The sequence below is a fragment of the Pyrgilauda ruficollis genome, unplaced genomic scaffold (assembly GCF_017590135.1).
Source record: "Pyrgilauda ruficollis isolate IOZ18807 unplaced genomic scaffold, ASM1759013v1 scaffold82, whole genome shotgun sequence".
Lineage (NCBI taxonomy): Eukaryota > Metazoa > Chordata > Aves > Passeriformes > Passeridae > Pyrgilauda > Pyrgilauda ruficollis.
In genome coordinates, this window is record NW_024530155.1 from 798,642 (window position 1) to 822,978 (window position 24,337).

The 24,337-nt window shown below is 36.5% G+C and overlaps 1 protein-coding gene across 8 annotated transcripts in view; it reads left to right on the forward strand.

The window, feature by feature from the left end:
* Nucleotides 1-24,337, forward strand: part of PCDH9 (protocadherin 9) — a 669,079-nt gene that overhangs the window by 111,530 nt on the left and 533,212 nt on the right. Inside the window, exon 5 of one of the 8 annotated variants that reach the window (XM_041487648.1) lies at nt 13,281-13,292. The exons of the other annotated variants lie outside the window; for them this stretch is intronic. Coding sequence (XP_041343582.1) covers nt 13,281-13,292 — 12 coding nt within the window. The remainder of the gene's footprint in view (nt 1-13,280; nt 13,293-24,337) is intronic. 8 annotated transcript variants of the gene reach the window in all.

Genomic DNA, 24,337 nt, shown 5'->3' on the forward strand with positions numbered 1-24,337 from the left:
ACTTTAGAAATGCTGTATTTTCCAGTAGTGATGGGCTATACTAAAATCTTTTAATGCTCTTTGAAGTGTTTATGATTCTCCAAGTATCCTAACATCATTAAACATTCCAGACAAGAATCAGCAGGGCTTTGTGGTGTTCTTCAGAGACCCAATAACACTTTGGCTGGGTAAAGTCTGTCACACTAGGATCTGCCGGGTGTATTGGCACCTCCAAATGTTCTAGTTTCTAGTCACAGGATAAAGAATACTTCACTTTCTTCAGAGCCTCCAGGCTAACTTAGATCCCATGCTTGTCTCAGAAGTATCCTGTTTGAGGTGTTTTGATGTCAGCATGAAGGGCAACCAGTTAGTATGGGGAGTATATTTACATGTAAATACCTCCACTTCCTTCCCCTTATCCTTGGCAGCCTGGAGAGACCAGTGGGGGAGCACTGCCTCAAAACTAGAGAAGCAAATGAAAACAAGAAAAAATGAAGAAAAGGGCTCAAAAAGCTGTATTATTATATTGCTGGAGGATCAGAATTGAAAAATTTTTATGTCAGTTGGGATCTTTCATTGTAGCTATTCTCATGTTTGTTTCTCCAAGACAAAGTTGTTAAAAAAACCCACCAAAACCAAGATTCTTCTTTTTCTGCCAAATCTTCTAAGGTCACCGCAATATTGTGCTAGCTCAAGCTTCCATTGTTCTAACTAAAGCTCCCATTAAGGAAGTATATAAGAACATATTTAAATATCTGGCAAATGTGAAACCACCTCCTTTAAAGCAACATAAGAGCACCACCACAGCCATTGGTGTTACACCTTTAATGTAGTTTGTTTTATCCAGAATTTTCATGTAGACTCGTAAAGTGTAGCAGTAACATCACTGTTAGAAATAGTGATTTATCTTGTGCATGTTATGTGTTTGAAGTAGAAGGTCTGTGTCTGGGGAAAAGGAATCCCATTCTTTAGACATAACACTTAGAAGTCAGTAGCAAATTTTCCATCTCCTTCTTTGAGTTTTTTATCAGAAACTCAGGGTCAATTCTTTTCATGTAGAAGCATCCTTTTGGAGAATTGCAAAGAAAACTAAAAACTATTCCTCTTCACATATTCTTGCTCATACTATGCAGATGTCTGTCCTTTATTTAGAGACTTGCAGTCAAGATTCTCAACGTAGTATTTTAGATTACTTCAATAAACCCAGAAAAACAAAACAACTGTGCTTTTTCTGAAAATAGATCTAACTTTTGGGGTACAATGTATACTGGAGCTCATTATCTTTGGAACCTAAGTAAGAAGTTGAAGAATGAGAGTCAGTTGAGTGAACGTTTCTCTTGTGTGGGGGAGAGGATTAAGGTAGCAAGGAACTAAAAAGACATTTGTTTTATAGCAATCAGGCCTTCTTGTGCTGACATGCAGTGTTTTTCCACTCCAGCTGACATGGTTAGACATCCTCTGACACCCTGGGGGAGATAAATCAGAGACTTAGAATTTTATACTTTTTTCTCTCCAGAGACATGTACCTAATATTTTAATGATTATTTATCTTTCCCAACTGTATATTTGCTTAGATGCATGCAGGTTTAAATATATGTAAATATATATCCCCACTCAAATCTTCAGAAGGCAAAAAACTTAGGTATGTATGTCTTGTTATCATTTTGCTATACGTCTTCCAGAGGTGTACTAGGAACAGCCTGCTGTACAGCTGTTCTCCTCCAGCTGAACAGGTTCATAGGGAATGAAGAGCTTAGAGCAATTTGTAGGCAATGAAGCAAAAAGAAAAATCCACAAAGAAGCAGCTGATGTTAGCAGCTTTTAAAGAGAATAAAAGGAAAGGGGAAGAATAGGGAGACAAATGTAGAACAGAGGGAGAGAACATGATTTTGGATGAAGTTTGAATTACTGTTTTTCAAAACCAAGGAGAAGCTACGGTGCTTACTTTTATAAGCCACACTTTATCCTTTCATGCTTTTTGCTGCCTCCTGAACAATATCTGTGCTTACCATACACAGACTCTAAGCCAGTGCTTTACCTTCATTGCACAAATGGCTGGGAGCTCAAGGCTGGCAGCCAAAATTTTGTGTTAGAGCTTTGTCACCGACACACACCTAGAACGTAGTCAGGAAGGTGTTTAGGGCATGTTAAATTTTAAGCACATGTTTAAATCCCACTACTTGCCATAACACCATTCTGGAATGAAACCTGCATATTAAACTCTGCAAACCAATCTTGCAGTGCCTGCTCCCTTATTTGTATGCCGGGAATAATAATGCTTAATTCCTATGTGTGTTTAGTAGCTTAATTCAGGGCATTTATACACTACTCTAACATGAAAGAATTGTGGTTCATTGCTGTATTTCATTAGCATTCATAGGAATTGTTGTGCATATAGTTCAAAGAGATATACATCTAAATTTTCTTGGCATCATACAATTGAAAATTTTAAAGGAATGACTGTCTGTATTAATTGTCATTAAATCAATATCAAAGTCAAGTTCATCTCCTTAGCGCAGAAATCACATGGATTTTACTTTCAAGTGGTCCTTTAGTGACTTTTTATTAATTCATTTGCTCTTATACAAAGTGAGTGTGAGATAGTCACAGTCAAAACTATAAAGCAATATACAGAGAAATAGTCCAAAGAAATAGTTTATTTCCAGCAGGACCTGTGAACTAAGGAAACCAGTGAAGTGAAAAAAAACAAACAAACTATGAACACAGTATAAAAACAGCTGTGAGAATACTAGATATTTTTATTTAGACATTTTCATACGGGCATTATTTAGAAAGAAAATAAATACTTCATGATATACAGATAATCTGATAAATCCTTAAAAAGTATAAGATAACTAATATCACTTAAAATATTATGTTTGCTGTATTTTTTAAAACACGTTAGTGATTTTAAATTCCCCATAAGTGTACATCTGATATTCCTGAGATATGTAATTGATGGGATGCAGTGTCACAGCTCAGAGGGACCCATTGTTATATTTCATTGGTTCGTTTATTGCCTGAGGGAGAGAAGAGGCAATAGAGCAACGTGTCAAACTTACTTTTAACCTTTGGTCTTAGAAGAAGCTAAAATAAAGGTTTAAGTGTATTTTAAGTTATCATCCTTAGACTTGTCTCTCTCCTTCTCTGTTTGCAACTGGCAAACATGAATGTTATCCAGTTTTCAGTGTCAGCCTCTTATATTGTGTTCCACACAGACCTGTCGTTTTCACCACAGGTCCCTTCATGCTTTTTCCTCTACTTTGTGTGACAAGCTATAGGTTGTGTCAGTTAACTTCAGTGATTCCTGCTTAGGGGAAAAAAATGTGAAAAAAAAATAGAAATATTTCACTTTTGAATGACATGAAAAAAGGATGAAACTGGCATATTTTTTTGAAATGTACACAGGTCACAGATCAGACAAAAGATTGTGGCACACATGCTTAGAAAGAGGAATAGATTGTTTTGAAATACTGGAGGAGGAAATGGCAGAATATGCTTTTATTGCAGAAATATTATGGGTGTATGTCAGTAATTGCAGTTCTGCTGAAGCTTGTTCTTTACTGAGCTTCAGACATAAACTGTTTGTGTAGGTTAGACAGAGGCCAAACCAGGCCAAATCACACCTCTGCTTGAGAGAAGACATGGGGCTGTGGGCCAGGAGATCAGGGAAATTAATTTTACTATAAATTTTGAATGAAACTGTAACTCTGTATTTACTCCCACTTTCCTGCCTGCATCCCCTGCCCTCAAAGTCTTCAATCATCAAGTAATGTAAAATGTAATGATGGATGCTGATGGCCTAGGGACCATGGTGATGATAGCCTTTCTTTCTTCCCAGAGAAATTTGTGTTTCGCAGTATTAATGTAAGGATGTTAGTGTCTCTTAAAAATAAAGAAAAAAATAGAATAATGTAGAATAAAATAACGTGGAAAGCACTTTTTTTGACAGCTTTAAGATTTAAGGAAGCAGCTCCAAAAATCCATTGTTGTAACTCAAGGTGACCTTTACTCTGTTGGGTAAAAATAAAATATATGTATAAGATTGTCTTAGGACTTTGTCATTAGAGATCACTGAAGGTGCTCATAACATTAAACCTGTGATAATACACATTATTCTCGAGTTCAGATTAATTATTTTATTTTCTTTGTCTGACAGTTGTTTTGGGGTGGTGAAGGATGGAAAGTGCTGAACTCTCTCCTCGCAGACACTGGTCATTACGTGTCCTAGCCTTTGCCCCATACATGTAAATTTGCCTGTTGTTAGATTTGAATAAAGCCAGCTCAGCAACAAAGACAATTATTTTGAGAGAAGTTTTATGTTACAGCTCTTTATTTCACTACTGAGGGTTTTTTTTATGTTTATTGACTCTGTCTTGGGAATCCACCTCATTTCTTGACTGCAATGACCTTTGTGTTTATAATGTTTCATCAGTTTCCAAGCAGTCAGTTGGAGGTGAATGCTGTAGTATTTATATATTTATCATCCGTTCATGTGACGGGAACATAATTTCCTTAACCCCCTGGTCCTTTTCCCTTTTCAACTTTTCTGTAATGCATTTTTCTGAAATCCAGAAGAAGTATTAAGTTCATTGCTTTTCAGACAGGTAAGAGGTTTTATGATTTTAGGCGTCTGTTTTAAATGTATCTGTTTGCACTTTTTATCGTTTTGTATGATTTTTCCTGTGCTAGAAGTTTGAGCACATATCTGTTGGTTATATAATTGTGTCAGTGTTTCATCCTTATTACTAAAATAATAATACAGTACTCTCTCTTTCTTAAATGCTTTTCAACCATAAATTTGAGTGTACTTTGTAAAGGAATTCAGTAGTTAGCTGCAGTTTAGATATTGGGAAAGTGAGGTACAGGAATTGCCTCAAATTAAACTTAGAAAGCTATGATAGAACTGGATATTAAGGGCACATTCATTACCCTCTTCTGCTTCCAAAAGAGTGAGGTTATGATACTCCCATGCAGACAAAGAAACAGTTCTTATATGAATGAGGAACCTTTCAATCTCATTCCTTTACCTTTGTGTTTTTCTCCAAATATTAATACACTCAGTTTAAATTAAATTAATTTAAATTAAAGCTTCATGTTCAAAATGTCTCTACTTGAGTATAGCCAGGTGTAACTTTATTTTTGTTTTGGGCCTGGCTTTTTGCTACTTTAACAAGCACTAGGACTTTTGCTGTGCACAGCTGTCTCATCATGTTCCTCATTTATTGTCTAGATAGCATTTTACAGCACAAAAAGAAAAAAAAATATAAATGTCAGCTGCAAAAACTTACACACCTCCTTTTGTTGTGACAGTTCTTCTGTAACATTATTTTAAATAACACATCTTTTAAAAAAAAATACCACCTCATTAAAAAAAAAGCCAGTCAGTTTACTAGTGACTTTTAAATAGATTAGTGCCATGTTTTCTGTGTGATGTTTCCTGATAGTCAAAGTTTAACAAGAAAATACATACCAAAACACAGTCCCTGTTTGCAACTGAATCAGTTTTTGGTAATAATTTACTGAAATTACATTTAGTTCACTAGAAGCTTATTTACATGGCCATGTTCAGGACAATTAATCTGTAAAAACGAATCTGAAGTGGATTATTTAAACCTAATTAAGTCCTTATATAGATGTTCATTCAAAATAAAAATTGCCTTGATTTGGTTTAACTTAACTCCCTTCCAAATGAATTACGACTCCCAGGGATTTAACATTGTTTAAATAATCAACTTTAAGAACTAAATACAGAATAATTTTGCAGCATGCTTTGGTGTATACAATGTGTCTGGGAGAAATCTGTCTGTCTGACCTTTTCTCAGATGTCTGCATAGGTGTAGACAATAACTGAATTTAAGAGGTAGTCTGAAGTTGTGCAAAAGGTATTAAATTTCTTTGAATTTGGAAGTGATCTGTTAGGAAAGGGCAGGATACAGACATATAAACTCTTTAACAGGTAGGAATTCAGAATTCCAGGGATGTCATATCTTGGTACATGCTTCCATTAACTGTGGGAGAATTCTTGTCTTTGAGGCAAACTTTTGTTGAGGTGCTTGTGACCCCATCCCCTGGGAAGGAATACATTGTATAGGATTATCCCCTGTGTGCAGTAGGAGGTTGGAACTTGGCTGGTAATTATAATTATTTGTCATTTATTTAGAACATGATAGTTTCCTTATTCTGAAATTTCTATTTGGGTATATTTCAGTAATAATCCTGAATGACCAATAAAGTATTCATGAGGTTCTTTGAACTGTGTGTTTTCTAAAGGATGGCATTTCTTTCAAAAATTTAAAGTATCACCACATAGGTTTGTGAGTGACAGATGACTTCAAACAGACACAGGACCAGACAGATTCCTAAAGGAAAATTAAGTCCTCTTTCCGCCATAGCTGTGCTGTGCTTGAATGAACATGGAATCTTGGAGGAACATAGAAGCGTGGTTGAAATGAAGATACCTCTCCCATGAGTGAGCTTCTTAGTATTCAAAAATGAAGTCTCCTATGGGCAGGAGGGACTTGCGTTGCAAATGATGACAGTCATTAGAGTATTCAAAATAACTTCCTCCTGTCCCAGTTTTTCTCTGCCACTTTTGCACGATGTTGCATGATTCCACTACTTCCCCTTCAGTTATAATGGATTGCATTTTTTCACATGACACTTAGGAACCAGCATTATTTGAGAATAAAATATTTTGAGTGGTAGATGATATCCCCTTTTTTAAAGCAACATAATGAATGATGCTTGTCTATGACCTTACCTTGATAAATTTCCCTGTACATCAAGGATGTTAACAGAACTACTCCAAGGTAAAAGTGCTGTAAGGGCTGGGGAGGGGGAAACTCCTGAAAGTGAAGAGAAAGACTGATGGTTCTGTGTATACAGTAAGTACACAATAATTCCAGATACAGGTGATGTAATTTTCAAAACATTGGAAACATTATTGTCCTCTTGATTGATTTTTACATGGTGCAGTTTAAAAACTGGGTTTGTTTCTCTCTGCTTGCTTAGTAGAAAACATCAGTCAAGAGAAAACTATCGCTATAACAAAAAGCATCACAGAAATGTTCATTTCAACAATACTAACTTTATACACTGATTGTGCTATTGGATTTTGAAAGAAGAGAAAGGAAAAAGAAACTGTGAAATAGTAATAAAAGGAAAGCAACAGAACAGTTTTTAGAACTGAGAACTACCTGGTAATATCCTTCGCATTTCACCTTTATTTGAAACACAGCACAGAACCATAATGAAATCTGTTACTGGTGCACAAATATACTTTGCACATACTGATCAACTCTGGAGTAAGTGAAAAAAATTATAATGGGGAAAAACAGAGTTAAACTGTGCAAGCGCAGAACTGCAAACACACATTTGATACTTACAGAAAAGAATCCTCTCTGCTGAGAGTGCCTGGCAGGATAACCAGCAAAATATGCCTTGCATTACCTTCTCCCTTGTCCCCAGGTCAAAGTCCCCATCCTCTGCTCTGTCTCACTTTTGTGAGCTGTTGCTGTTTGCCAGGTCCACAGATAACAAACCATACTGAAAAGTATTAATTACTTTTCTTCTGGCTGAGCAAGGTAAGTATGCTGTAGGGTCAGATGAACTCCAGTACCTGCAGGTCAGGAGGAGTGTGAACTGAGCCCAGAGTGAAAGAGGAAGGGGAAAAGGGCAGATTAAATTGCTTTTGCGTACACTTGAACATTCAAGTTCAAAAATGTTCAACAAATACAAAAATGGTTGTTGTCTGTATAAGCACATATTTGTATCATTCTTGCACGCTCATGCAGTAAATCTGAAGTGATGTATCTATTTACTTCCCATTCATAACTTTGGAGGTGAAAATGCTTCTTTACTTGTTTTTTTATGAGGTTTTGGTTTTTTATTTTTTAGTTCAACATCTACAATAAATATTTCTTGGTTAAATATCTTCTGAAACCTCTGAATTATTAAAGCATAAATTAGATTATTTCAGAGCAGATCATTGTTTATAGAAGTGCACTTGTCATTGCTGGAGAGGTAAAAGAAATAATTCTACTATGTCAGTAGTCCCTTGGGAAAACCTTACCTTCCTGATATCATCCATGTTTCTTGTAGTGCAGAACACTTGTTAAGCTGAAAGGGGGGAAGAGAAGTGCGTGACATTTATATTTGTTGTAACATAAACTGTTTCTTATCTCTCCCCTCAGTCCCTCTCCTCTGCCTCCCTTCTGTCTCCATTTACAACTTCACTATCCCTCCTGCCTACTGGGACCATAACCTTACTGTAATCTTTCTTCTTTTTGTTGCCCTCTGCATATCTAAGGCAATATTTTCTTTTTTTTTTTTTTTTCCTTCAATAGTCTCAAACCCCCCCCCCCCCAAACAAACCCACATTTCTTTTAATGTGTTTGATTCTTGTTCCTTCTTTTCTTTTTGTTTTTTTTTTTTGTTTGTTTGTTTTGTGTGTTTTTTTTTTTAGACTAAATTTCCTCCTATCTAATCTCTGCCTTACAATTCCCAAATCAGCCAGCTCATGGGTCTGAAGTCACTGGTGACACTGCCAATTATATCTGCTAGTTCTTGTCATTGGCTTGTGGAACTGAACCCCTTATTTCTTTTCTTTTCCCTGAGAGAAAATCTGAGAGAGATCTAACTATGCCAGAATGCACTGTTCTTTCAATCTGGACTGGCTTTCAGTAAGCCTGGAAAGCATCTCTATACCATCATCAACTTCTCAACAGTTTAGCAGTCATTTTACTCACACTTGTTAACATATTCCATGGTTTTCTTTGTAATTAGACATTTGGTGGTGCAGGTTTCCGTTTTTCAAATTTCCAAATGAGCCTAAGGAATTTTGTCAGGATTTTTTTTTTCTAAAGCATTTCTATCTTGGAAGAGCAGCCCAACTTGCACTTTATCCCACTTGGATTTACAGAGTAAACATCCCTGTGCTGAAATCCCTTGAGTAGCTGGTCTGGACTGGTGCTCTGCAAAGGCACTGAATACAGAAGCAGCAGTAAGTTTAGCTGCAAGTAATTGTGACCACAGCCAGTTTCATTCAAAACACATTTAGAATATAAAGTGGTGTGTCTTTCTTTTGGAGCATTTTCCCAGGAAGTGACAAACTTCGGAAGACCTGAATGATGTGAAGTTCCTTTATAGGTTTCACCCTGAATTTTTGTTGCTTCCCTCAGAGGAATCGAAACAACAATATTTTCATATTTTGAAGAATGTTTTGAGATTTTCTCTTAACAATAAATGTTTCAAAAGGTTTTACAGCTTTTGGAAGAAGACTTGAAGGGTCCATATTTTGCATTAATAGTTCTGTGTTAATAGTTTTGAGGTTCAAATTAATGCTGTTATAAATGGCAGCACTTAGACATGGTTTCTATGTTCCTAACTGTGCAGTCACCAAGCAAATGTGGTAGTTAGATATCTTATAGCAATTCTATGTGGGAGAACAACTAAAAGTATGAGGTTAATGCAGCAAAATTAAGGACCATTAAGCCCCTATATGGAAACTTATTGAAAAGTGGAGTGCTTAAGGCAGGATTAAATTACAAAAAATATAAAGGCATTTTAATTCAGAATGACAGCATCTACATAAAGCTTAATGTATTTTAATTTCTCTCCATTAATTTATACTTTTAGTTGATTCTTTTTAACCATCCCAAATGCAGGCAGTCCCAAGTGATACTATGTTTTCTTAAAAGTATATCTTTCGAAGCTTTCTCTTTAAAATTTTATATCATTCTATCCCATTCCATGCAGGTAATCCAAGAAAAATTCTTATTTAAAAAAATGAACAAAAAATTAACAGTAATATGCATTCTGTTGTCAACTGATTATGGCAGCAGACATGACCATGAGAATGAGAAAATTTACCATTTTAAAAGAAATATATAAGTTAAAAGAACATTCATATTTTACAAGTAGTGATTAAAGGCTTGAGGGGAATTTAAAAGTTCATGAATGATGGACACAGTGGAAAATAATGAAGAACAGAAAATAAAGACCAAGATAATAGTAAAAGACATTAAGTACCTGGCCACTGAAACTCAATGTTCAAACCTGACAATTTATGATTGAAGTGAAAAATACAGATGTTTGTGTGTTTGGCACAGCTGTTTGTAAAGAAATGCATGAAGCTGTGCTATGCTATCCTGTTAGCTCATGCTTTTTCCCAAAACAGTCTTTCTCTTTATTTCTGCGTTATCTTTCCATGCTTTAGTGACTTTGTAGGGATTCATCTTGGCTTCTCGGGGTTTTTTTTTGGTTATTTTATTGTCCCTTAACCAGAATCACCATCTCTATGTAAAGAAGTACATACAACTGCCAGATGAACTGTCCACATCATAATCAATAGAATTTTCTTGTCGATCATGAATATAGGAACTCTGCAACCTTTTCACCATTGCTGAGGTTGCATCATGGACATGAACATTGTTACATCAGTCCACTGGAATCAACACTCATTTTTGTGTTATGCTGTGTCATGCACTTAAGTGAAAGTCCAAACAGCCATAATGAAGACAGAATACAGTAAGACACAGAGATATCAACATCTCACATAGAAAGAAGCAGAGCATTTTCTAAGAGTTACTACTTTTGGGAAGGACAAAATATCTGCTGGTTATTGCTGGTTTGAGGTTTTAAAGGACCTTGCTAATGTCATTTTAATGTATTAGAATGCTATTGATTTTTTTAAAATAATGACCTATGAAATTAATAAGATAAAAAAATTCCTATCTGTTCTTAGTAGAGAGATTTCTTATCATGTGGTAATGATACAGTTGATGCTAAGTAGATGTATTTATATAATCTGGTCATTATATTTTTTTATTTATATTTAATTAAATAATAACAGTAGACAATGGGGAGAAAGCAGTGCGGTATTTCAGTTTGGAGATGCATTAGATCTTCAGTGCAGATCTTTACAGAGGTGTCCTATTACAAGCGCAGAAGCACAGCAGTCTTCATAGAAAGATGCCAAAAGCTTGCATTTGCTTTATCATGAATTACAGTGGACTGCCAGTCCTGGGGCTAGTGCTTTTTCTTGTTTACCCATGCATTTTGTTGTTCAAGTATGTAGGCTTGCATTCTCCATTTAGAGAAATCAATGCTTTTTTCCACCCTCCTTTTTTTTTTTTTTCCTCTGCCAACCATTTTTCTTGTCAGTTTGCTTTCCCCGTTGCTGGGTGAGCAGCTTATGAGAAATAAACCACTGAGGCACATCAAACCTTATAAGAAGGCCAGGGCAGTAATTCAGTGGCTGAGTCTTTCCAATCTATTCTCTTTCAAGTGGCTTGTTTAAAAACAAACAACAGAAAAAAAACCCCACAGTGTCTCTTGCTGGTATTTAACAAAACTATAGAAAGACCTTTTGCCTTAATAATGCCAGTGACATGCATTTTGTTTATCTTTCTAATTATTTATTTATAGTTGACATGAAAATGCTTCCCACTAGACATCACTAACTGCACAAAACTAGTTGTGTATTGCTTTTGTGAGACTTCTGTTATTATAGCATGATTAAAATAGTATATTAATTATGCATCCTGCTATAAAACTGAATACAGCAGAGGAAATAAATATGTATTAATAATACATTAGTTATTAATCCGTGTACTTGTCATTTCATGAGATCTAAACTACTACATCTTCATTTCATGAAGACCACCACTTACCTATTTAAAGTGAACCTGTAAGTTCACTTACATCTCAATACTGTGGAAGGATAAGATTTTGTTAAAAGTCACCATGTGTTACAAATGAGTAGTCCCAAGCCAAAACTGTTTTATTAAAAAGCTACAAATTTTACCTGACTGTGAGATACAATGGTAACATAATAAACCAGATTTACCACTGGGCTGGGCCTTGTACAGTAAACTTTTAATCATTAAAAGTGGTAGACACCTTTCTGAAGCAATAAGATTGATTTTTTTTTTTCTCTGAGATTTCTTGTACAGCTAGAAAGAGAAATTTTTACTAAAGGGAAGCCAGTTACAGCTTATTGACTTGAAAAGTGCTGTAGATATGCATTTAAAAAACAGTAGGCCTTGTAAAATAAACCATTTAATTGGATTGCCTTAACAGATTATTGTAAGGTGTGTGGATATGTCAGATGTGAAGATGTTGCACCTACTAGGTAGTATACAAGGGTGCCTAAATCTTTGCACATCAAACTATCTTTTAGTTAAAGGACAGAATCAGTAGATCAGGAAATAAAACAGGACCCAATTAGCTGCAGCAAACTTTTACTAAATAAAACCATTTGCTTTCTTTTTGGCTCAAGATAGAATAAAAATTAGATTATTTAATGTAAAAGCTGCTTGGCAAGATATGCACTAGGAAATTAAATGTGCCTGGGATTACTGATGCCAAATAAACTAACTGTCATGGAATGACCCATGTCTATATTATTAAAAGTTGTTAGTTTACAAAGAATGTGAGTGCAGAAAAAATGCCTCTAGAGAATACTTCTAACTCCTAAAGTTTGTTTAAAATATAGTTTGGAATAGGTTTAGTCCTAGTTGTCCAGGAATAAAACTAATCCATGGAGTATTTGCAAAAGTTAACAGGGGGTTGTCCTTCAGTCTCATCATTTGCTAGCAGTGATTATTTTCTTGGCAATAGTAGTGTTGTTGAGTGAATGACCAGTAGATGAAGTTGTCCAAAGACATATTTTTGTGGAAGATTTTAGTTTCATCATTAAATGGCATGCATATGACTTCTCTATTACTCTGAATTTTTAGATTTAGAATGGAATGATGCCTCTGAAGGGGAAACTACACTGCCATTGAGGTTAAGTTAAAAACACTCATAAAATCCTTAAACTGACAGCGATGTTATGGTTATATTTTCAAATTATCTTAATATTGAACAATGACAAGTATAAACTTTCATCATGGGTGTTCCATTCTTAAAAAGATGTTTGATTATCTTGATTAAAATGTTGTTTCAGCCAAAAAAGTCTAAAATAATTACTGTTAATATTAGTGATAGCAACATGGCAACAGTAACTATATAATGAATAATATGTAGCTTTCTTTTGGGATTTTGCACCAAGATATAGAAGTACATGAATAAGAATGTCAATATTATTTTATGTACTGTGAAATTAAGAGTCAAGTGGAGTTTCGTGACTGGAATCACCTTTTGGGTCAGGGGCAGAATCAGCAGTAGAATGCAGACCTTTTGAATCCCGCAGTATAACTCTGTTCAATGTAACAGCATCCACGCTTTTGCACATAGGTTAAAATTTTTCCCACATAAATTCTGGAGAAGGTTCTGAATCATGTATCATGGACAAGTCATCTTCAAGAGTCATGATTTAGAACAATATGGGAATGTTTACTGAACTAAAATGGCTTTCTCCCCTCCTGTCTCTCCTCTCTTGTATTTTAATATTTTCTTGGTTTTCTCTGGGAGAAGACAGAAAAGATCACCCATTCAAGAAAACTGTCTGCCAAAAAGCAGATTCACCATCTATAAAGACTTCCTGATAAATTTTTTATATACTTCTAAAAAAAGCCAAACTTCCAGTGGTGGAAAATAGCAGTCTCTTTTTATGCAATCTTTTCAGTGCATCATTATCCTTATTCTTAGCAAGATGTTTTTTTCCTTAGTGTCTAACCTGCATTTCCTTTTTTCTACGTCCATAGTGTCCTCTCCACTTTCCCTTTTACAGCAACTGTTGCTATATTGAAAAATTCTTCATGATATTATGTGTGGAAAATCTTGACAATAGAGTATGCGAAGGACTGAATATATTAATTCTTTCATTATTATATGCAAACTTTCCCATCACTTTCATGAGGACACTCAGGAAACTTTTTTACTGTTTTTCCTTGAAAATGTGCCTATCTGTCTTCTTCCTTTGTAAAACCACTCTGTTCCTGACAGTGTGAACCCTCTAGTAAGAGAGATGAAAACACAAGCATATATTGGTGAATACTAGCTTATAAACAAGAAAAAAACAAGCTGGAAAAAAAAATCAAATCTAATTGATATTTTATTCGTTCAGCTATTGTACTGTTGAATTTCCTTAATTTTAAAACAATGTTACACAATTATATATTCACTGTTTTCTTTGTTTTGTAAAAACCCTGGAGTGATTTATGTGAGAGGAAATTAAATGGTCTGGCTGGCTTCTGAATACTTTGGCTGCTTTAGGGAACTTTGGTAGAAGGAGTTGTTTTGCATTACCTGTTTGGATTTTTTTCCTCTTCTTTATTGTCTTCCTTTTTTTGTAAGAAGCATGTCCTGCTGTTTACTAAGCTTATACAGCAACAATGCATTCATTCAGTTACTTTGGAGGCATGCTTTGGCAGTTCTGTATTCTCCTAAATGCATGCAAAGTCTTCAGTTTAAAGCACTAGCTCTTAAATTCTGCACATACACCAAAGGTGGTGTAGCCAATAGAGCACAAAATAGCAATGTGAGAAGGGTTATCCCTTAGTTCCCACACTGCTACATAGATGCTTTCTATGTTTAAACTAACCGTTTACTTTTTTGCTTACTTTGGTAATGTTTATTTTTGTAATTAAACCCCTCCCATTTTTTTCTATAAGTTTTTGATTATGCTGCACTCATTCATCAGGGTTGGTGAACCATGGAAAAAAAAAAGCCCTGACACTCCTAGTGGGATTCTTGGCTGGGGAGAGGAAGTTGGAGTCACTTCCCAGGGTCTTTGTAACACTCCTTTAGTTCCAGGCACAGGGAAATTTCCTTAAATTACATTTTTTCTCTGGCTATCATGAAGAAACACCCTCTATATGTATTTTAAGGTATGGGGAAATGAGCAGTGGAAAACCATGTGTCTCAATCATACTTGAAATCTGTCTCTAATTCCTAATAGAAAGTGTTCCAGTTCTATCTCAAGACAACACAACTTCAATAAATTCTTTCAAAATTCTCTTTTGGGAAGTTCTCTGGTATCTCTCATTTGCTCAGATGACAGCTGAAAGGAAGTCTGCAAAGTAACGTGCAGAGTCTGGAAAGGCTAAGTAAAAATTCTTTGTGAAGGTTAATGGGGATTTGACAGGCTTTCTACCGTATGCATTGGTCTGAATTGTCTGATACTTTTTTGTAATGTAGAGCAGAAACATCATCTTCCAAAGTTAGATGTTGCGTGTTGGACATATGTGGAATATGAACTTCAAGAATATAGTTTCATGAAGATTTGGAATGGTTCTTGCCTTCCCTCCCTATTGTTGTAGCCAATAAAGCCTTAGCTTTCTTTATATGTAACATCCATAGCTTCTAGATTTTTAGCAGCTCATAAAGTATAGATATTTTTGGCTGAGCATCTTCATTACATGTACACACACATAGGTGCAGACACACATGCACACACCTGCTTTCTCTGACAAGCAAACATAGAAGAGATGTCCAGTTGATGAAATTATAAAAATGCTATCCAAGTGAAGTACTGCCTTGGGATTTCTTCATGCTAATGCTTTTAACAACATGCCAAGGCATTGCACCTCAGGCTCCGGATACAAATGGAGTCTGTAGTGAAAAGGAAATGGGTAAAAAAAAAAAGACAATATAATGCTGAAGTGGACTCAATGTTATTGAGTGGTGCTAGCAACTGAGAAAGGAAACAACAGCGTAAAACTCCCCTTTGATTTTCTGTTCTTGCTCACTGCCTTTCGTGTTTGGTGGAACCCCTTTTATGAGTGAGATGTGCTCTGATAAAGGAAGTGGTGATACATGAAGACATGAAGTAGCACTATAACAATGCATAAAGTGGTCATTGTCCTCATCTACCCTCACTGCACTTTCACACCTTTAACAGTGTAACTAATAAGGCTCACACTTAGGATCTCACCTTTGTGCTTCCTGTGGTAGTGCCATAATTGAAAAGTGGCAGCCTCTGCTGAAGCACTGCAAAATATATCAGGTTGTTCTCATCAATCTAAACAGATGCATCTTATTATTTCCTATGTGAGGAACATTAAGTGACTTTTTTTCAGCACAAACAAGAATTCTGAAATTATGACTGGGATCTCATATACTTTTCCATACTCGGTTTATTTGAAATATCATTATAACATTAACAAACATGGAAAATAACTGCATATTTGGCACTGATGCAAATTACCAGACTGTGTTAACTAATTTTAGAATTCTTTACATAAGCACCTATCTGTACGAAAGTTGTAATAATCATCCTGCTAATACTGAGATTTCTTTTTCTGGTTTCTTCTCTTCATTCTCTTTGGCCTTGTTTTTATCACCTCTCAAAGTAATTTTATCCCCCAACCCAGGATCTGCTCTGAAGTAGTTTGCTTTCAGCAAGAGACTGGCATTTTGTAGCAGATGCCAGTTCCAGTCGGTGGGACTGTAAACAGAAAGTAATCAGGATAACTGATTCATCCTCCACAGAGACCACACATAGTACCTAGGAAATGTCTGCACTTCCAAAGAGTGGATGCAGCTCAGGTTTCAGTACAAAGTGCCAGAACAGGTATCAGGAGAATTCCTTTTGGCTTGAACTTTACGAACAAACTAAGGTACAGTGAGGAATGCAGTCTCCATTGACGTTGCTGCTTGCGTTCTTGCTATTTAAAGAACAGAGGAACAGGTTTCAGTGCACAAAGTGTGATCATTTCCCCCAATACCTGATTTAATAGTAGTACTTTCTACTTGCACAGTCTCTTTCTATTGAGAAGCTCACACTCTACAAACATGAATTAATTAAGCTTTATACTCCCTCTGTGCTGCATAGGTAGACTCAGGAATAGAGTGGTTTAACATTATACTAATGTGCCAGCTGGGAAATACTAGAAATCTAGTTTTCTTACTTTGCACATGCCCTGGGGCAGATTCAGTGCATGCCTTAAATGTAAGGACTGAAAAAGACTATGAGCATGTGATTGATAATACGTCTAGGCTTACAGTTTGAGATAAGGACTCCTGCTTGGGAGAGCTGGAGTGCATGTGGCAGTGAAGCAAAAGGCTGATTCCATGTGAAAACATGTATGGCAGAGCCTGCTAAGGGACAAAGCTTTTCCAGTGGGCCTTGAAGAGACTCTTGTAGTGACCTGTATAGTTTTGACTTGTTTTGGGTTGAGAAGACTTTGTCTTCTCTCAAGTCAAACCAACTAAATTGAAGCTACATCTTCTTTATAACTATATCCTTAAGATCAAGGTGGTGGCTGTGCGCAGGCATGAATTTCCTGGTCTTGCTGAAAGGGTAAGAGCGCTTCCATGGGCATCACTTGCTATGGTATATACTCCTGAGCTACTTGACAGCCATAAATAGTCTGGCCAGTAAGACTGGTTCTTTGTATAATCCCTGGTATCAGACACAGAATAGTCAGTTGATCTTATGAATCAGGTGTCTCCTGGTTTTCTTACTATTAAAAATTATCTAATAATTTTTTCAACTTCTTTTTCTTTGAAGTCCTGTTTTTTAATGTGCAGTAGGCTTGATTTTGTTTTCCAGAGTAGCACTTTTGCACTGTATAAATTATTACCTCAGTGCCAGAACACTCTTACTAGGAAAGTGACAAGAGAGTAAATGGACATTTAAAACACAGAAACTCTTTCTTTTTTAGAGTAATGCCTAGAATAAAATAAAGCCCTCACTGTTAAAACATAGGGCTGAGCCAATGCACATTGGGACTGCAAATTGGAAATGTTGCTCTTTATTTTTAAATGGCTGGATACCTGCTGCAGCATGCATAACCCTTGTTACTTCTCTAAACCTACATAATTTATTCTGGTGAAAAAAAAGGAATGAAATTTAATCTACCTAAAGAAAAAAAACCAAATCTGCTATTAAGTATACATCCTAGTCCCATACTGTCCATACACATTGGTTTACAAACAAATGACTCAATGTCTTCTAAAGACTTCTGGGAGGGAGAGTGGAGGACATGAACTGCTTGAGCTACAGTTGCTGAAGGCATTGCAATGACTTAAGCTTGGAATAGGCATAATATCCCAGTGAGGAGGGTCTTTATGCCCTCGCAGAGATTTCTCCTTCTGGAAAGTTTTTGAATACATTTGCAATATTTCAGGCTGCTTACTAATCCCCAGGGGTAAGCTGTGGTGATGCTGCCTCTCAAGGAGTTACAAGACCCTCAGGTCACCCTAGGTTACCTAAGGAAACATGAAGTGTTATCTTCTTCTTCCTTTAGGGCTTAGTCAGTAACCCTGTACAAATGTCTTTCCTCTAGAGTGTAAGGGGGCAGTGTAAAGATTTTTTTTTTTTAAATTGGTTTATAAAAACTAGATGGAATAAAGTTATTCTATATTTTTAGTCGTTAAAAGTCATCAGGGATTTATTTCCTGATGTTAGAACAGATCCACAACTAGCATTTCAGAGCTGGAAGCCACTGATTTCTCAGACATAAAAATGGATTCCAATCCTACCTTATCTTAGAGTCCCACTACTCAGTATGGGTTAGATTATGTCTAAGTTCTGTTTGCATTTCAGGGCCAAGCTAGAACTTCATGGCCGACTTATGGAGGGGAAAAAAAAATTGAGGCATTTGACCATCAGAGTAAGATTGTCCATCCAACATTACAATAAAAGTGATTAGACCTGTCAGGTTTTTTGTAAGAGTTCTGCTACTATAATGTGTCACCTTGTCCATAAATGGCAACCACTGGCCAAATCAGGGGATGTCAGGTTATAATAGTTAACTATACCTTTTGGTATGAAGTGGATCCTCCAAGGGAAGTAGAACTCAAAAGAGAAAGAATTACCTTTGCAATTCTCTATCTCTGCATGTAACCACTGATGAACTCCTTAAACAGTGCAATAAGAACCTTTCCAGAACCTTTTGAAAACTCTAGTTGGGTTTTTACTACAACAGTTTCTTCACATTTCCAGATCTTCTTGAGTGTAGGTGCTGGTGTGTGCCCAAAGAAGGGCAGCAGAGTTGGTGAAAGGGTTAGAGCATAAGTCTTATGAGAAGTGGCTGATGAAAGCTGGGGTTGTTTAGTTTGGAAAAAAGGAGACTTAGGGAGGGCCTTATTGCTCTCTGTAACTACCTGAAAGGAGGTTGTAGCCATGTAGGTGTCAGTCTCCTCTCACAGCTGATAAGTGATAGGACAAGAGTATATAGTCTCAGGTTGCACTGTGAGAGTTTCAGTTTTGCTATTAGGAAAAATTTCTTCAGTGATGGTCAGGCATTGAAAAAATCTGCCCAGGCAAGCAGAGGAAGCATCATCCCTGAAAGCGTTAAAAACGTGGGGATGTGTGCTTGGGGTTAGGTTTAGTGGTGAACATGGCAGAGCTAGGTTAATAGTTGGACTCTAGGCTCTTGGAGGTCTTTTCTAACCTTGACAATTGCTTTTTAGTTAGTGCAGCTTCACTGACATAGATTGCCAGTAGCTGAAATAGGGAAGAGGAATATCTTTGATTTTCTCAGGTTGCTTCTGAGTTCACGTTGCTACAGTCTGGACATCTCTGCTCAGTTTAGCTTCTTGTTTTGGTAGGTGATAATAGTTAGGAGGAGAAACTTGCATGTGTCGGAAAGCAAAATTAGTGTTTTAACTGTGTCATGCTGATGAAGGACTGCAGCAGTACAAAATGAAAGGGAGAAATCAGAAAATGAGGTTACGATGTCAAATTCCCCGACTGATTTTGAATTAGAAGCAGAAATATGCTTTGCTCTCTAATCATGATTCAGTTTTACCCCCCAGGTCCCCATCCCAAAGAAAACCACATTAATTCTCTTGAAATATGGAAAACTCAAAATCCATTTTGATATTGTAAGAGGAAATAAAAAGGGCTGAAAGATTAATAATAGAATGCCAATGGATACATGTAATCCAGACTTGAACCTGAGGGCAGTCCTTTCAAGGAGTTGAATGACATCTGTGTGTAATTTAATAAATGACTGTTGTAACATAAGTGGAGAAGCTCTCAAACACATTGTTTTTGTGTTGATTGCTCAGTTCAATTACTGTAAACAAATAATGTAGTGTTATAATAGTCACTGAAATAAATCTAGCCTAGAAGGGTTGGAAAAAGGTTGGAAATATCAAAGCTGTATTTATTCATAATTCAATGATTTGTTGCTAGACTCACCTAAAAATAAAAGGTCATGTTTTATGAGTATATCTCTAGCAAGGTTACCAATTTCAAATGCTTAATGACAACTTTTAGCTGACTGTTGGAATAGATTTTTTTTTCCCTAGCATAAATATTCACAAGTTACTATAAACACAGAAATACTTAGCAACAGGTAGAGGTTAATATATTATTTGGTAGAGTTTTATTTCTATTTAAAGCCATTCCTATCTGAATGGAGTTTTGAGTAACCTGATCTCGTGGAAGGTTCCCTGCCTATGACAGTGAGACTGGAAGGGACTACATGGTCCCTTCCAACCCAGACCATTCCATGATTCCTATAAAGAGCTGGCTATACATAGAAAAGATAGATGAACTAAAATGTGTTTTAAATAACCAAGTGGTATCTTAGATGATAAGCCAAGTTTTTTGTGGAAAGTCCAATTTTGAGATATAACACAGTGCTCCAAAATAATTTTTCTTATCCCACTTTTTCCAAATACTATGACTGGCTTCTTCTATTAAAACAATTTTATCTGCTCAGTAGATCGTCATTTTCTCTGAATTTTCGTGCCCTTTCACCTCCTAAACTTCTCGTGTAATTTAGTTACTTTATATCCCCAGCTTTTTCAGCAGCAGCCTTTCTTCCTTCCCATGAGCTAGCCCTACCCAGAGCAATGCCTTAAGGCTGAGAGGACAGGATGCAGCTGCCTCTAAAAGCCTGTCAATGATGCTTCTTTTTAAGTCACTAAGAACTGCTAGCACAGCTGCACAGTGATGTGGATTTACACTTTATTTTTTTTTTTTTCTCCTATATGAGGAATTACTCAAAAGAATAATGAGTTAGCTACTGATGCATGAAGGCAAATGAAGACACTGCCTTATGCTTAATGGCATCCTAAGGACAGCCCTGCATTTTAGAGCCAGTTTTTCTGGGGAGACCCTCCCCGGGTTGCATGCTGTGGTTATTCTTTACAGGGAATTTGAGGAGATTCTCATCTTCAGATGTGACAGAGTAGGAACAAATTGGAGTGAGCATTAAATCTACAGCTAGTGTCTTACATCTTTTGAGCACATAGTTGTTTTAGTCTTGACAGCTAACACAGTACCAGCAGACTGCAGCAAAGCAGTTAATTTTGGGCTGTAATTTATAAATTATGATGCATTTTAACATCAGTGGAGTTTGTTTATTTTTATACAGAGAAGTATCTGGTGGCCTAAGTGACCAGTGTGCCCCCATCTTTCCTGTACTCCTCTTTTCTCTGCAGGCTCCATTAGTTGCTAGTTCTATCCAGTCTGAGAAAAGCAAAAGGCAAGGGAACAAGCCTGGCAAGGCTATAAGCTGAGATTTCTTTGACTTCTTGTTTCCCCTTTCCCTTTTTCTGTTTATTTAAGTTGTAGCTGTCATCCACATGGCAGCTGTGCCTGGTTGGAGGAGGGCAGTGAGAGCAGAGAAAATCCAAGCAGTAACACAGCAAAAGTGGATGCTTCTGGATGTGTGTTGCTGTGGTTAAAATTGCCATGTTCAAAACAGATCTTAACATTGCAAATGAAAACAAGCCATTGTGGCCTTTCTGAATTTCCAGTTAGGCTGGTTACACAAGAATCAAACATTTGTTTAATGCCTTGAAAAGGCTCTGTCCAAATGACTTTCATAAAGTGTGGATGTGTGGTTTGGTAGTGGCTGACCTGATGACTAAGATGCTCTCCAACACCAGATATATGGGAAAAGGCCTGGGTTGCCCCTGCCCACATTCCTTCAAAACTGAAGTTCTCATCTGAAACTCAGAAAAACTGAGTTCTCATCTTGAAAAAGAAAAATCATGTACATGTGAGGGAATTTTGCAAGGAGTTGAATGCAAAGGATTGCATTAAATTTCCCTACTATTGTAACATTATTACTATAAGAATCTCTTTGGAATTTAATACATTTCACAGAATCACAGAATAGGTAACATTGAAAGGGACCACAATGTGTCATCTGCTTCAGTCTCCCTGCTCAAGCAGGGTCTTCCTAGACCATTTATATTTTTGCATTTGCATAATGTGAAATTTTTTGTGATTTGTGTTCTTGTGCAGGTTGTGGCAGATAAAGTTGCTACCTTTAAATGAAATAACAATTTCATTAAATGAGTGAATTTCATTCAATCTCCAATTGCAGAGATCAAAACTTTGTCTTGTAAATGGGCTGGAGAAAACACTTTCAGAATGATTAAAATTTCTTTGAAAATGTAATTCTAACAATTAAAAAAACTTAACTGCCAGTTACCATGATTACATGTGTTAAAATGTGAGTATAATGTGTGAAACCAGCAGCTTCATATAGTGTTCATAAAAGGGAGACATCAAATAAACTTAAAACTAAAAGATGGTAAGAGAGTAATCGTAAAATTCACTTAAGGTTGTACTGTAGGTGATGAGAATTAATTGTATAAATTTTTAAAATGTGTCCTGACTATATTTTAATGAAAACACTTGCTTTGCTGCCTTTAATAAATTTAGATTAATTGCTAAAAAAATGTGAAATGTCAGTTACTTCGACATGACACAAGACATTTCAAATACCTGGCAAAATCTCAGAGTAGCTACCAACACGTTACTTTGCCAGGACTGGGAAATGATTGCTGTATTTCCAAATGTCCTCATAGTTGATTCATGTCATACACAAGTGAATTTTGGAATATTCTTGTGAGCTTTTGCAAACTGAGTTCCTTAGGCTTTGGTGCCTGTCAGCCATAGCTTAAATACCCCACAATTGCATTGAGCATTTTAGGCTATAAGTCTTTAACCACTTAAATTATAGATTGTGTGGGTATGTTCAGCACTTAGGTGGGAATGAAATCTGGAAACTTGGTATATGCCAGTGTGTCAAAGTTCTCATGTGCCAAAATATCTGCTGGTAAAGCCTCCAATGCTACTGCATCTGTATATGCATACGGATGTTCATATACTGAAGCTTCTAGTTCGCTAAAAGCCCTGCCTTTTGCATCTTCAAAGAAAATGTTCTTCCTTCTGGGATCCTTTCTTGACAGTTTTTTTGGGATAAAGGAAACCTCTCACCTGGGCAGAGAGCCTGTCACTTAGAAATCATGCCCAGGACACAGTATACATGCTTGTATGAAGGACAAATAGCAAGGACAGAAAACATTTCCTGTTCCTGATTTTTGCTTAAGAATTAAAGAAATTGTATGACTACTACTCCTTTTGGATCACTTGACTGAAGAATGAGAGGCAGTGTGCTGGAAGGCTCTACAGCCTGAGGTTACTTACATGAGGCACTATCCAAGGGGTGGGATATGCATCCACTCATCTTCTTCCATTGATTGCTTTCTGCAACTCTGTTCAGCTACTGGCTTTTGCAAGGCTCCAGCACATCAAAGTGTGAAAAGAGCCTGACAACCTAACAAGATGTACAGTCCTGCAACTGGTTTCCAGATAGATATGTCACCATGGAGTATTTTATTCTGAGATAATTAGCACTATGATTAGAAGAGTGCCTGCAGACCATGACGTGCAGCAGTGAAGTTAGACCAGTACCAGAGAAAGTATGTCTCAAGCCTCCTGTGAAAGGAGGCAGCTTTTGCTGGCATGTGATAAAATAAGCAGCGTCCCTTTTCATGGAGCAGCATTGTGTGTCATTCTGGCAATGTTATGTCAGATAGGGAAACTGCTGAGAAAGCATTCAACGAGATCTATTGGGGAACTGCCTAATGCGACTATCCAGATATAAGGAAATGGTTAAACCTTTCAAGTTTAATTCCCAGAAGAAGAAAGCACTAGGAAAAAGGCTTAAGTTTCATCTATAACAATATTAATTTTGGATTGATTTTTTTTTTTTTTTTTATAAATTAGGTGCTCAGTAGGGTGAAAGTTTTCCTGCTTTCAAGGAGTTGGCTTGTACTTTTGTTTGGAAGAGATTAGAAATGTGATTTTGCAGAGGAAACATAATGTCATCTAAAATGTTTACAGAATGCTAATTTTATGCTTCTACATTGGCAGAAAAACAGAATAGCATTAATTAGTTTGACTTTTTTCCTAAAAGAAACATGTTCTCTCCCTTTGGCTAGGACTATATTAGTACAAAAAAAAAACATTCAGGCCCATTCTTTGGCCCACAGACAATGCAACTATTTAGGCATAGTTTGCAGCCCTATGGCTAAATTTCCCCCCGTTCTTTAATTGTCCTCCAAAAGAGGATTGCCTGCCTTTTTACAACAAGGTGGAAATTGCAACTGGGTTGTGGGAGCCCAGGGACCAAGAATATTTCTCTTTCTGCTCTGGGGTGCCCTGACCCCAGGGGAGCACTGATTTTCACCCTCATTAATGGAGAAAGTT